This window comes from Centroberyx gerrardi, chromosome 14, assembly GCF_048128805.1.
Source record: "Centroberyx gerrardi isolate f3 chromosome 14, fCenGer3.hap1.cur.20231027, whole genome shotgun sequence".
NCBI classification, from domain to species: Eukaryota; Metazoa; Chordata; class Actinopteri; order Beryciformes; family Berycidae; genus Centroberyx; species Centroberyx gerrardi.
This window is the reverse complement of record NC_136010.1, coordinates 9,007,795-9,023,235: the sequence shown is the minus strand read 5'-3', so window position 1 is coordinate 9,023,235 and position 15,441 is coordinate 9,007,795. Positions and strand designations below refer to the sequence as shown.

Here is a 15,441-nt window from a genome sequence, read left to right as displayed (position 1 = left end):
TCTACACACATATGCAGCTACATTATACATACTAGATAAAAGCGTGTTTCAAAGCCATATATGTGTGTTTTATGGATGACAGATGATGCAAGATAGCAGCCTGCCCAGCCCCATGGAGTCGGCCATAAGTACCTCCCAACAGGCTCACACAGCCCACAGCCACATCCATCCGTCACACAAACCTACACTGGTTTACCGATAATTCATACTTTACCCCTCATACACATAATACAAGCATGTAATAAATCTTCTGTCCCTGTTTCGTCGCTCTTAATCTGTTCGTCTTCTTCAAGTTTATTTAAAATCCCCTCAGGAACAAAATAGATTCTCCGCTGTCTCTTCTCTACAATAAAGACTTGAATTTGAACTTGAGCATATTGAGTGTTGGAGTGGTACATGAAGTTTTCCTCCAGACTAGCTCAAGCCTTGGTACATCCTCTAAGAAGCAGACTGATGCTGCATGGGAACCTCATTTTTGGCACTTGGTGAGAGTTGGAGTAGAGGCAGCGTTTGCACCATACTCTACCTATTGACCTACACAGGACCACTGGTTACGTCTCAAGTCATAATAAAGTGGTCAATAAAAAACAACGGTAGTCCTTATGCTATTTACCTTGTTTTTTTTTGGCAGCAGGGTGGCATAGTGAGTAAAACACTGTCCATACTAGATCTAGATCTGTTCTGCTGCTGAGTCTGTGACGGGGGGGGGGCAAGTGAAAAGAAAATCTCCCTGCACTGATCAATAAAGCATCACATTACATTAATTCATTTAACAAACAGCCTTTCTTTTTGTGGAATATTAGGTTGCACTGTTTCTATTGTCAGTGGCAGATCTTTGCTGCGCAGGGACTGATCTCAAACCCTTTGTCACGGCAGATCGAGACTGACATAAAGTCAAGGTGAATACTCGTTATCTTTTGTTCTGAGCTGACCGTTCGATCACGCGTTGGCAATTTTCCCATTCACAGAAGAAATAGCTTATTAATGATCTGACAAACGCTGCAGGGCTAGTGATTCTTGATTTACTTCAGTATCTGCTAAAACCTCTAAAAGGTGAGAAAAGCTGACAAATTTCTCTTACCTACTCCTTTAATAGTTGATGCCCATATTAAACAAAATTCTAATTAAGTATTGAGGGCAGTTAGTGTAGGAGTAAGATCAAGTGCCAGTAAGTTTTGTGATACATTATTTTCAGACATAGGCCTACACAGTGCTCATATGAGCGGCCATACTGACTGTCAGCTGTTTTGTGCAATGTTTTCCAGTCTGTGTCTCATACATAGTGTTGTACTTTCTGGTTTATGTTGCTCAGTTACATGTTTTGCCATCTATTTCATGATTTTTACTAAACAGTTAAGGTATTCCAGGCTGAAATACCCTCTCGTATGAACTGGCTGATACAGCAAATTATGTTTTCAACTCCGCATTTCAACGATACATCAATGGCAGGGTTATAATTACAACAGCATGTAATTTACCTCGTGAAATCCATCAGTTCACTAATATGAGCTGTGGTCACGACACGAAAGTCGATAGTTGGTTGTGGCCAGCATCTACTCTGTGCTCTACCTCTCCTCATGAAAATAAATCTTAATGGTATGTTACATCACCCATGCCGAGCCAATCTGCTGTTCCAAATAGCTAAAGGAGGGGTTTACCACCTTATAGGCTACATGTAACTAATCCTGCCAACTAATGATAGTATTCTGGAGTGAATATGGGGGAAGTATATGATTTACTTACTTTACTATCATCACTGACATGTTTAATGACCTGTGATAAGTCACTGAAGCATCTCCCTCAACCTGTGACTATGAATTAATAAGGACCACTGTCTGGGAACTCGTAAAATTAGAGAGGTAGAATCCCTTTGCATTTCAAAACCAGTTTGCATTAAAATATATCTATATATTTGTATCTATAGCATAAATAGATGTTTATGGATAAATTATTAATACTTGTTTAAAGATCTATTTATGGCACTGTTTTTATTTGTTTTTTCCTTCATTGACATAATATATGCTGTGTGTAATCCAAGGGGCAACATTTCTCACATTCTGCTAATAAAATAGAAAGACACTTTTAGGGCAGAAAGTTCAAAGCAAGCTTCTCACATTATGAATTGCTGTTATCTCCCTGTATGGATTCTCAAGAGCAGTTCTGAAGAAAAAAAAAAAATACAGTAAAATAAAACACTGATGCCCCTTAATAAAGAAGGAGACACAATGCGTCTGACAAATTGTGTCTGTACCTTTATTGTGCCATTTACGATTTCATTTCTACTGCTAACTTCTAACCCTAAAATATTTATATAATATTATTGTATTAAATTTGGCTTTAAGCCACAATGAAAACACACACATAATTTATGTATGAAAGCTGAGAAATTGTGCATTTATGTTGGACATATTTCACAAGCTGGTGGAAAATATCGCCTCATTTTTCTTAGAGTTAATTTACAATTTGTGTCACCCTAATTTTTACACTGATTCTTCATGCAATAAAAGCAAGGAACTCTTATCAGCATCTCAAATATTACATCCATGCTTTATTGTTGACCCTGAAATAAACTCTTACATACATAAATACATACATTGTATACATAAATAGATAAATAAATCATCAATATTCAAAACAGACAGACTGTCTCAGTGAAGTCCATTGAAGCTGCGTGTCTGACAAATGTAGATGACATTATGTACAGCTGAGGTCTACTACAGTTCATGTTGAGCCGGGCGAGTCGGGGGGGAGAGGAAGGGGGTGCAGTAGGCGGGTGGAGCCGGACGCTTTGGGCACTGTTAGCAGGAGGTGAAAGTTTTCCAGAAGAAGTTTTTACAGGGGGCTTTGCGGTCGCGCTGAGGCAGTGATAGCCTGTTGTAGACAGCCCTCTCCTCCAGACGAGACTCCAGCGGCTCCTCTAGATCCACAGGTGAAGCTTCCCCCGGCAGCATGTTGGAGTCCAGCGCTCCGTCCAACAAGCCGGACACCAGCTTCAGGATCAGCTCCTTGCGCTCTTTGCTCAGCTCCTGGGGAAAGAAACAGAAAGGGACAGAGCTAATTATGAACTGCCTATGAAATCAGTAGGGTCACAGAAGAATGTGAAAATTTAATCCATAGCAGATTTCTCACCCCCTCACAGTATGAATTAAATGGATGATCAATTAGGTGTAAAAACCATATTATTATCTCTCTATTGAAATTTAATTACATCTCAAATGGCACAATTTTCACTGAATTCTAGAAATGAGCATTTCAAATTTGCATCATCTATTCAGCAATATTTTAGTCTTTAAAGGTAAAACTTTTTATTTCAGGATTTTACCGATCAAATATTCCAATCAAGGCACAATATCTATTTTGTTGATTTAACCAGAAATCTTAATTTGAATTTCAATCATTCTATTTAAAATTCTAACTATTCAAACATAAAACAAACACAACAGAATTGGACAAATCTATCAAAAGCGACTGTTAAAATCAATTGTAAATTCCTCATAAACTAACCTAAACAGCTGCAAACAAGCAATGACAATCTCCTGTTTCTCTTTTTTTTTTTTTTGTTTGCTCACCCTGTTTGCATGGATGGGGCTCCTGTCCTCCACAGGAAGCACGGCGGCTGCTCTAACACTGAACAGAACCCCCATGAGAGCTGCTAACACCACCAGGAGCTGCATGCTGTGACAGGAGTGCAGGGGACGGACCAGAGCTAGTCACAGGAGCAGGAGGCTCACAGAGAGAGTGAGAGTGTGTGAGTGAGAGAGAGAGAGAGAGAGAGAGAGAGAGAGAGCCTAAGCCTTCAGACTGGTCAGAGATCCGGAGGAAGAGTGGTGGAGAAAGTGCAGTGCAGTAGGTGGAGGCTGGTCGTCCTGAATCGCTTGCCGTCACCCGATTTGGAAGCCACTGATGTTTCTTCTGCTCTACCTCCAAAGTCCCCCACTCTTTTATAGCCCTCTCCCCCTGTGTGCCACTGACGTAGAGGGTGGTGGGTGTATGACGGAGGGTGGTGGGATGTGTGTGGATGTGTGTGTGTGTGTGTGAGGGGTGGGGGGTGGGGGGGCGAGATAGAGGGGTCAGGACGAAACAAATGGAGCCATTGAACAGTTAACCTTTTTGACAAATTGTGAGGTGTTGTGCTCATGTGGTTTACCAGAGGGAACATCTGCCGTGGACGACTACGTCACTGGGCTAAAAATGGTTCTGACATCAATATCTAACTAATATATTGACAGTTGTATGATGGACAATCTCAAACTGTGGACAAAACCGCCTCAAGCAGGTGACGGACAGTTCCTGAACTCATCAACTGTGTGAAACATCGCAGGACTTAAACTTAAAGTAGCTCGACAGTCAAAATAAAACAGCTCACATTTCCCTGCAGTCGCTATCAACAAACATTTTCAAAAGGCAAAATGGAACAGACTGACCATAAGCTGAGTTCACTTCGATTCACCGCTTTACTACATCTGATTCCTGTCACTCTGCCTCCATGTGCCTCTCTGACACCTGCAGATTACAATTGAACAGTGTGACACCCAACATGACTTGGAGCACTATCCTCATGTGAGGCATATCATAGACCTAAGAGTAAACCTAATAGTGGTTTAAAAAAACGTAAGCGATTTGGTGACAGATGCATGAAGACCATTCATTTTACATGGGTCTACATTAATATGGGCAGTGTGGCTGTTGGAATCCTTTCTACTTTTATTTCAATGATTTTGGGTAAAAAAAAAAATGTTTCTGGTTCAGGAATGATTTCACAGGCAGTTTTGGGGAAACAACTGAAAGGTTACTTCACTAATAACTTTTTCAAAATAAAAATTAAACAGCATTTTACCGACCCTGAAAATCATGTAGTTTGTCAATTACATTACTTTGAAAAAAACTACATCCAAACTAGATTGTAAAAAAAACATCATATTTATGACTGGTATTTTATAGTACAGAGAACAATGACTGTGAGAACACAATATTCTCCAGTCAGATATCAATGCATGCTGTAGCTGCGGTAGGCCAGGCCTGCAACTTAAATTCACATCACAGACTGGGCTGTTTGGATTCAGGAGGATGTTTGCCCTGGACAGTACTTACAGTATATGACCCCAACATCAACTGAAAGTGATTGACACTGACTAAAAACAAAGCAGCATACACTGTCCATTTTTAGAAGGCTTGTCTTCATGAAAGAAATGAAGTTCAGAGGAGAAAATTAAGCATTTAACAAATATGCTGCATCTTACAAAAAAGTTATTCTGATTTAAATGTCATGTTGTTAATTTATGTATTTTTGAAAAACATTCATAAGGAAAATGCAGTTGGTATTTAACTACCTAAATTATATGGTTAAGTTGTTCTCCTCAGCCTCCAAAAAATATCGCTGAGATATCACAATTAAGTTTACTGTAACGTGTATAGATTGTGCTTCCTGCAGGGAACACGCTTATACTCCACTATGCCTTGGTTGATAGGACATAGGTTGATAGGATGTTCAAATGGATTCTCTGCACTTTCAAAACAGAGTTTTGGGGGTATTTTCTCCATACACTGCTGATCTGAAGTAGGCCTGAAGCCAATCCAAAGATTAGCTGACTGTTGAAATGGATATATTGGCGATGCAGTGTGTTTGAAGAATTTACAACAATTGGCCTCCTCAAAAGTATGTGCAGCCCACCCTGCAAGAGACTTCAAACAGTGAAACACGTCAGCATGACGACCGGCATAGGTCCTCCCAAATCTTTTTAATGTGCGTGGAAGCCTCCATTTTCACTACCTCTGCTTCATATCGTTTGGCCTCCAGCAGCACTTCGACAGCCCTCTAAAGAGATCACACAACACCATTCGTTCAAAGTTCATACAAACCTCTGAGACATTTTCGCTGACTGCCATTTGTTAAAAGGGTAAAACTGAAAATGTGGGTAAAACTGTCCAACTGCAAAGGCTACATTGTTTAAATGTAACTTACATAACATTTTTGAAGAGGCATAATACATTGCTGAGATTGCAGCAGTGATATTACTCAAATTAAATATTTATACATGCTCATTTAAAGGTCTTAATGTTAGAGAAGCAGGTTTCATTTTCTGTTTTATGTAAACCCTCATTAACACAAAGCAGAGGAAGCTTGCAGTGCACCCAAGAGTCCAGCCACTGCAACTGTACGATAAAAGTACTATGACAGTAACGTACTGCATTGTGGACGGTCGGCCTAAGTCCAATTGAAAACCACTGAGGTCTTGCACAACAATAACTAGAGTTGATGCAATTGAAGGCAACAGTGACACTTCACATTGCAGAACATAAAGACTGACTTGAACAATTTTATAGGAAGAAGGAGCTTGACATTCACATTCCATAGAAACATATAGGATACAAAGATATACTTCACTGTCTTCCACTATATTGCATTTGGTTAGTTTGAACTGTATATTCAATTTAAATACGGTTCTTGATACCTGTATACACATATGCAACAGGCCTATTATAAGAAAATAAAGTATGCCATCTTGTGCCTAAATACTGAAATCACACTTGGACAACATCACCTATTCTGCAGCATCATTCAAACAGTTGCTTACCTTTATGGCACTTGCTTTACGGCAGTGCTTAATTATTTGTTAATAGGTGATCAGTAGCTGAAAGAGCTCTTTAGGAATGTATCACACATTAAGCTGCATTTGGTTAGAAAGTGACGATGCAATGGTAGAGGTTATTCCAAATCATTGATTGGTTTTAATCTTGAGAATTTGCAAGTATGAGACAAGCTGTGGTCTAGTGGTTCGAGATCATCCTTCAACATGAGGACCGGGTTCAAGCGCCTACTGAAGTGTCCTTGAGCAAGTCAGTGATTCCTAACCACTTACACTGCTCTGTAGCTGAGCAGAGCGAGACAAGCAAAACAATAATTTGTCTACACTTATTCATTTAGTTTAACATTTACATTGTTGTAAGTAAAGCCTGTTATTACCAGGCCCATCTAAGACATCAAAATTTGGAGCCACACTAATAGTAGAGTGCAGTTTTACGTGTATCCTCAAGCCAAAGTATACACTGATGCAGCTTTAAGCAGTTTGGGATACTGCAGACACAACAGCAGTGAGGACAGACAGACCAATCATGTCTGAACTTAAATGTCGTCTAGTGTGAAGTGGTCATCTTGTGTTATTTAAGAAAGTACACAGCATGAGCCTGAGTAATTCCCTCGGCAGCTGAAAGCAGACACGTCTCACATACCCGTTTTATGTCACTGATTTATTAGTTCATAATTCTTATAAAAACATGATTCCATTGCTCAGGTTTGACACTATTTTCCAACATAGATTCAACGTGAATTTACAACTGATAGATAATAGATCCGTGATACTTCCATTTTCAGTACTTTACAACAGCTATTCTCATAACAAATCCCAAACAGGACCCATTCCCTAAAAAACATCAAAACCCAAGGTATAGTCTGGAAACTTCTAAGGCTAGCTCAACAAAGAAACGTACCACCCTGAAACATAAGGGCATCCATTCAGAAAGAACTTAATGGCATCAAGCAGTAAACCTTCAGCGTACAGGCTTACCGTCGCTAGCACATACCAGCTACTGCAAATTATACTGAGGTGATAAATCGACATATCTGAAAAAGTCATTTCTTGGATTATAAAACTCCCAACACTACATTTGTGAAGTCAATATTAGGTACAACAATTTCAGTACTATAATAGTAAAGTCGTCCATATCTAATTGATAAGCAATGTAGAACATCATCTGAATTCATATGGTCTTAACTGGGTGACAAACACTGACATTTTAAAGGGAGATTTCTCTCAAATCTTGAGACCTGAGCTTTCCACTATGATATCGGCCTGGTACAGTATGACGGAGACACAGTATTTTTTCTCTTTCAACAATGGAACAACCAATCTCAGGCACTATTGGGTTCATGTTTTAGAGGACACATTAGTACTCTTGATGTACAGTTATGACACAGGTTAAGCTTGTATTTTCCTATGAGCAGAAACTAACTGAAGTAAAACTCTTACCAATAAAGGGTAGCAATGCGTTACACTAGCACTATGATTAAATTATTCTAATTGTGGGTTAACAATACATTGCTTTAGAGAGTAAGGTTTGGGTGTGACGACATTGCCCTTCCCACTCAGCCCAATCCATCCAATTGTTCTTCACAAGAGCTCAAGAGATGACTGACAGGGTTATAAGACTGTTACAGAAGAAAAAGAAACAACCGAAGATACCTGAAAAAATAAATACACACAAAAAGCATGTAAGACTGGAAGGAGGGAAGCATTGGAAGGAATTAACACTTTCTCTGTAAAACTCTGCATCCTCCCCCACCCCCCCCCCTACTCCCCACTAATTGGTTTATTTGTTTCCCCCCCCCTCCTCATAAAATCTTCACCGGGTCGTCTCCCCAGCGGAGCCGGACAGTGTTGAGTGTTAAGGAGGTGCAGCAGCTGTGGAACGAGGTGGTACTTCTGTTGTCAGAGAGCCAGGTCCAGGATGAACAGGGTGGTCCGTTGCTGCCAGTCATGCTTCACTAAGTACCTGTCAAAGATACAAAGTGCAACACGTAGCAGATATGAGACACCAGTTGGGAATTATACTTTATTGTATACAGAGTCAACTCGGGATGGGACGATATGCTTATCTCACAATACGCGATACGGGGTTCACGATTCGATACGACCAGGATACGAAGTCATAAATAAAAGTGTGTGCAGAATTATGTTTATTTCTAAGCCACAAATCTTTCTAGCAATGGAATTGGCTTGCTAGAACGTAAACAACAATTTTAAAATGCCATTACAAAGTGCAAATAATATAATTTTGATAGAAAGCTTGTGAAATTGTGATGGGCAAGCGATCTCATTTGTGATTACTACAGCAGAATAAAATGTAGCTAATATTGCGATTCATGTTTCTGCCCCACGATACGTATTGTCACATTTTTGTATTGTGATATACTGAATTTCGATATATTGTCCCATCTCTAGAGTCAACCAGTCAATAGATTAGTAATTTTAATGACATTTACCTTTCTTGCAAACTCAGGGAGGATGAATGATGCCCCGTGGATTTCTGGGTTGTAATATTTAAGGTTCATACTTTCCACCTCGTCTTTTGACAGTTCTCTCACCGGTTCCCGGAAATTTGTTTCCTAATTCAAAAGTGAAGGGTGACTTTAGTCATTTCATGGACATTACCAAGAGCCAAAGAGAAGCAGATATGGCATTATGTTACAAAACGGTGAAATAGGTTTTAAGTTGAGCATTTGGCATATATAGGTAATCCAGCAACAATGAGATGTGTGATGGATGACAAATGGAGAATGACAAGTACACTCACAGGATTTTTACTGCAGAGCATGAAGCCAATTTGGCCACTGGGATAAGTGGGGATGGTGCAGTAGGCATAGTCCACCACAGGGAATAGGGTCTTGCAGAAGGTCCGCATCTCCTTTATCAGCTCCAAATGGAGCCATTGACACTCTCCTGTGGAAATTGACAGAAGAGCACAAGAAAGGGCATGTTAATTTCCTGTCGGCCTTTTTTGGCATTGTTCTATCTTGGAAGTAGGTGGGAGAGACAGACTTGACAAATGGAAATGGAACAGTTCCTTTGGAGTTAATAAAAGCCATCAATATTTAACAAGTCCGGTAACACCAGTGCTGTTGGCAAACTTGAAAGGGTGTAAGTGGGGTATCAGCAGCACAGTTTTGGCTTTCATGAGAGTCAGCACCTGACTGGAATTACCAGTCAGCCTTTCCCCAACTTGAATATCCCAGTAATCGATAGCACAGGATTCAGCTCATTTCAATACCATTTGAATCACACTGGGGACTTAAACTGTGGAAAAGTGGAGCAAGGAGGAAGTAGTGCTACAAACAAAGAACTGATAAATTCCATTCACACAGCTAGTAACAACATTGCAAAGCTACTGTAAATGGCTGATTTGAGCTAGCTTATTGCTAGCTGTAATGCAATTGGTGGAAATACAGCAACATTAGTAGCTGCTGATAAACGATGTCACCCAAAGTTCAGCTACAGACAACTTTCCACATCAAACCAGGAAAAAAGGTGACCATGGTCAACATCAGACATCAACACCTTCACATGGTTTTTCCTCCTGCCCACTTGGACCAATTACTCAGCAGCAGTAGTTCCAAATTTACAGGAATATTTCTCTTTTGACTTTTCAACTAGCAATCTATCAATGTTTCTACTGGCATGAATTATCAATTAAGACATTTACAGCTGTAGATTTTCACGATTGCTGATATGATTCAGTAGGGGGGGAAACTAAAATTGTACTCAAATGTGAATTTAATAATAATAATAATATTTTTTATTGTACTGCACTTTTCATTCATAGTGAATCGCAAAGTGCTACAGAGTTAAAAACAAAACATAAAATAAAAAACGAAGAAAATAATCACTAAACAAAAGTGACACATGAGCCTTCCTGAATAAAAAGGTTTTTAGGACTGTCTTGGTACTGGGGGCCCGAAGGAGCACACTGTTGCCAGATCTGACAGTGCGGATGGAGGTTTGTGGGGTAATCAGTTCTTCTAGGCAGGGAGACGCATGTCCATTAATGCATTTGTAAGTAAGTTTGTAATTTACCTTGGCAACAAAGAATCCCACCCTTCCTCAAAGCTGTCTTCATCAGCTGATAGTAAGACTCCTTGAACAGACTCTCAGCAGGGCCTGCAGCAGAGACAGAGGATTTAGAACGCAGAGCTTTAATAGTTGGCCAAGAAAGACATTAACACAAACCTTAATGAACACTGGCGCTGACTGATGACTTACCGACAGGGTCTGAGGAATCTGTTATAATGACGTCGAAGGCATCCTGGTTCTGCTTCATAAATTCAAAGCCGTCTCCGACATTTAGGATGAGCTTGGGACTGAAGTAGCCTTTGGCCATCCCTGGGAGGTACTTCTTGGACACATTAATGACGTCCTACACAGCAAACAACATTGAAATGAACAGGCATTGCTCACGTGCCGTATGGGACAAACCGTTTTTAATTGGTTTAGATTCTAGACTGTGGAGAAAAGTTGGACTCCTTGTCAGTGTTGTCACACACACCTCGTCTATCTCACACTGAACCACTGATTCGACCAGTGGATGCTTCACTACTTCCCTTAGCACGCCGCCGTCTCCACCACCAATGATCAGCACCTGCAAAGAGATGGGCGACAGCTACCATGAATGGACACATAATCATAACTCATCTTTGTTAGGTAATGGAGTCTGATTATTGGATATTTTCACAATAAATCATCTGTGAGTAAAGAATACCTTCTTGGGGCAGGGGTGGCTGCACAGAGGAAGGTTGGCAATCATCTCTTGGTAGGAAAACTCGTCTCTCTCTGTGCACTGTATAACTCCATCCAGCACCAGGACGTTCCCATAGGTTTTACTGCAAAGTACAGCACAACATGCGCGACTCAGTTGAGACCTTGCTAACCCTCCTAGCTAAACTGGCTACCTTGGGTAGCGTTTGCTGGCTGTGTAGCACATGACTGTTAGCCATTGTTGTTAGCCTGTCATTTACGTTTAACGTTACTCTTTAACAAGCCTGGAGAGACCCTCGCTATATGTCTGTTGCCAACGAGCTCATTCATTGACAAAAACGTGGGGCAAAGGAACAAATCACAAGTAAAGTTAGCAGATGGATAAACTTTAGCTGACGCTAGGGTCAGGCTGCTCATTGCTAGCTAACGCTAATAGTTAGTTAGCATAGCTTGGTAGCCAAGTTATCTAGCTTAAGTACTCACCTCTTAAAAACCATAACATCTTGAAATTTTGATTTCTTGTGGTAGAGGACCTCTTCCACTTGGAGACTCATCGCTTGCCCCGGCCACAACGTGCATGTCTCCGTAAACCATCCATCTTTTATATTGTCCATGACTGCTACCACGGCCAGCAAAATAAATTAACGTGTTTGCAAGTGTGGCAATGTGAGTAACGTTATTGCAAAATCTGACACTTGGGCGTTTTATGACACCCACACCTGCTGCTTCGTATTCCGACAAATAGGATAAAGCTAATGTTAGGTTATCTATACAAACCAATGGAATTAAAGGATGTGCGCGTTCATATATAGTTTGTTTGACTTCACACAACCATACTCCAGTCCAGCAAAGACCTTCCAATGTTTCATAGCATGTACACCCCACGTGAAACTGAATCACAGGGTCCGTACCATTTGGACGCCGGCGTTTGCCTGCAGCGGGCCGGGTGGGTGGGATGCGCACGCCTCCCTGGCCAATCGTCATAGCATCTTACCGAATCGTGCTCCGACTGTAGAAAGGAACATACCCACATAGATCTGCGATCCCACGTGTTCCGGAAGATTTCTCCCCATGTTATCAAGTCAGCATTATGGATGTTTCCAACCACCGAAATTTTCACCAGCAGTTTCACAACTAACGCTAGGCCTACTAAAATACACATAAGCCTAGCTAGCTCCCGACTAAAGTGATGCAGTTACCTGTACTTGCATGTTATCAAGTCAGCTAAGTGTTCAAACTGGGTAGGGAAACGTATGATTGATATGTATTATGCATGTATCAACCACCGTATTGAGAAGTAAGCTTTTTTCACTAGCAGGCTCTGACGTTTCCACGGCAACCAGGCCTACAAATACCGAGTTTATGACAAACACACGAGCCTAGTTAGCTCCCGGCCAATCACATGGTCGGAAGACACCTGTGCTCTGCTCCGCAGCCATTTCCGCACCTTGCCGATAGCGCCTGCTTTGTGTTTGCTTATTCAGTGCATTTTATCTAAATACGTTTCTTTTTTTTTTTGTAATTTAATTCATCTGTAGTATTAGGTACTTTTACAAGACAGGCATCAATAAGGTCAAAACAATCTGAACGAATTAGTTGCTTTGGTTAAATAAACTGGCAAAATATTGGACAATAAGATATGCAAGTTACCTACTCTTTTTTGTGTTCAAGCTTCTATAAAGTATGAACTTATGTAGCTCATGTTTGTCCTAATGTGGAGTTTGTAAAACTCCTTATAACAGATCTGCACATCAGAGAGCATCACCTCATCCTGTGAATGTCCTTGTGGCAATTATAACTGCAGCCATGTGGCAGACTCTACATCTGGGCTGTTCACAACACTGATCCCACTGATGTGGATCGCACCTGGAGGAAAGCGGGACCTGCGCCATCAGAGGAGTTGAACTGTGTGCAGGGCCTGCACCCACCTGCCAGAGACTGCTGAAGACTGCCAGTGCTTGAATAATCAGCTACATGGAAGGTTCACAGGCATTTCCAGGCCTGAACATCAGCTAGACCCTCTGCTGCAGTTTACTGTCGAAGAGAGTGCGTCTCTCCATGGGCGCTGGGGCTTTGATGCCGTCCACACTAATAGCTGTCAAGTTTGGAGAAATGTTTAAGTCTGAATGTGCACCTTCCAGTTCCCTCTTAACTGACCTCCTGAGCATTCTCCACTAGATGGAGTGCTGGTTGTACAGTGGGGAATTGCAAATGAGCAAGGGAGGGTGTGGGTCTTTGAGAGAAAGACAGGACTAAAGATCAGAGTCTTTGGCCGTTGGAGTCTGGGATTCTGGGTGCTTTGACCTTGATAAGTATAATGGATAAGGGACGGGTGGACTTCCCCTTAGGAATGCAATTTAGTCTTACCACCATCTAAAAATAAGTGTAGTCCAAATGTTTTAGAAGTAATGCTTTTATTATGATTAAAAACATTTTTAGCACCACTCAACCTCAACTTGAAACATAACCCAAACAGCGACAGATATGGGACAAAACTAGAATTATCCCTCCCCAAGCACCACAGCTGCATAAAATTACAGAGGAAACACTTTGTTTTATAATGCTCCATTCCATCCCATCATACACTGCCTCACTGCCTCAATGGTCCACCGGACAGCTGCACTAATGGACACTTACCACTGTGGCTTCAGCTGCTGTCATACTGCTGCGACTACAATGGTGCCACTATTATATTTGTCCCCTGATACTTAATGTATTTATGTAGTTATGTCCAGTGCAGTGTGTAGCATATGTCTTGCACTGTCTCTCTGCATTATATGCGTCAGTGTTTGCATGTCATGAGACCTCTGTAACTTTGCACTATTGCAATCAAGAGAAATTAAAGGGATATCTGCAAATACAGTGATATCCGATTCCTTTCGAAACCTCTCTGAATAATTTAGCGATGGTTAAAGCTGCACTACATAATGCTAATAAGACATATTAAAACATTACATTAGGCTCCATCAGGTGGCACAAATATATATAAAAAATGGGTGAAAAGTAAAACCTGATAAAACAAATGACTTAATGTAATGTAGACCAGTGGTTCTCAACCTGGACAAGGGGAATCTGAGTCGGTATTTTCAAGCATTTATCTAAATATGTTCTGAAATATACAGTATGTGAAATGTATTTTTTGCAGCTTGGGATGTCATTGAACTGCATGTGATCCCAGCAAGCATGAGCAAACCTGAGAACTGCGTCTTGACTTGATTGAAATATTTATTATTCTCAGGCAGGCTGCAGGCAAAACTCTGACTGGAAACAAATCACTTAAATTCCAAACTACATTTTCCATGTAACCTGAGAATTCATAAAGTGTTTCAATTAACTGTGCAAAGGACTAACAAGTGCTGAGATGAGCATCCATAACACTTCAATCATCTGCATTTATTATATACATAGCAACAAACATAAGGGACATATAGGCTACATCAGTGATTCGTAACCTTTTTCATATCAAGGACCCCTAATTTAGTACACATTAGGGCCACGGACCCCTATTTGACTCGATTTTTTCTCTCTGACCCAAATCTGAGAATATTTTTATTGTTGGATTTGATTTTGTCCAGAATTCCATGACTATCTGTATTATTGGTAGAGAGATAACAGTGAAACAGTCATTCTTCTACATTCTTCAATTGTGTTTCCTTCTTGTAAAATGAAATAATGGTGAAGTTTAACAATTCATCAATTTGCTGAGGACCCCCTGGAACCACCTCAAGGACCCCACCTTGAGAACCACTGCACTAGGCAACTTGGCACTTTGGCCCCCAAATGGCAGTAAGAGATAGCTGTTTAATTATTAATTACCCAGAAATCATGTTAAATTCTTCTTAGTGGCTGGTTGAGGTCAAGATGGTGAAAGATCGTTTTCGCAGCAGGTTCAGCCATTGTTGGAGTCCAGCTTTCTCTGGACAGAACACTCCTTCACTGCCGTTTAGGAAACAGTTTTGTATTTTTAACTTCCTGTGTGTGGAGAAGATTTCCCGCCAGTGACCATACCTGGCTCCAGAATTTCAACAGGGCAATTAAGATGAATCTCTGGTGTCTCAATTAGGCGGGATGGGATGCCATTTTCTGTTGCAGCACCACTTCCTGATGATTTAGGCTGATAAGATTATACAAGTCT

The 15,441-nt window shown here is 40.7% G+C and overlaps 2 protein-coding genes across 2 annotated transcripts; both read right to left on the bottom strand.

Moving 5' to 3' along the window:
• Positions 1-2,564: 2,564 nt before the first annotated feature.
• On the bottom strand, positions 2,565-3,865 carry sst6.1 (somatostatin family member 6.1). Its single transcript, XM_071907419.2, has 2 exons — positions 3,570-3,865; positions 2,565-3,026 (listed from the first exon to the last, which is right to left on the bottom strand). The coding sequence occupies exons 1-2, from the start codon at positions 3,672-3,674 to the stop codon at positions 2,799-2,801; spliced, it is 333 nt and encodes a 110-aa protein (XP_071763520.1). The 5' UTR covers positions 3,675-3,865; the 3' UTR covers positions 2,565-2,798.
• Positions 3,866-8,367: 4,502 nt separating this feature from the next.
• srm (spermidine synthase) lies at positions 8,368-12,179 on the bottom strand. The gene is made up of 8 exons (XM_071907417.2): positions 11,790-12,179; positions 11,311-11,431; positions 11,098-11,190; positions 10,815-10,968; positions 10,629-10,712; positions 9,352-9,497; positions 9,041-9,163; positions 8,368-8,550 (listed from the first exon to the last, which is right to left on the bottom strand). Exons 1-8 carry the CDS (start codon positions 11,918-11,920, stop codon positions 8,533-8,535), a joined length of 870 nt encoding a protein of 289 aa, XP_071763518.1. The 5' UTR covers positions 11,921-12,179; the 3' UTR covers positions 8,368-8,532.
• Between the last annotated feature and the right edge of the window lie 3,262 nt (positions 12,180-15,441).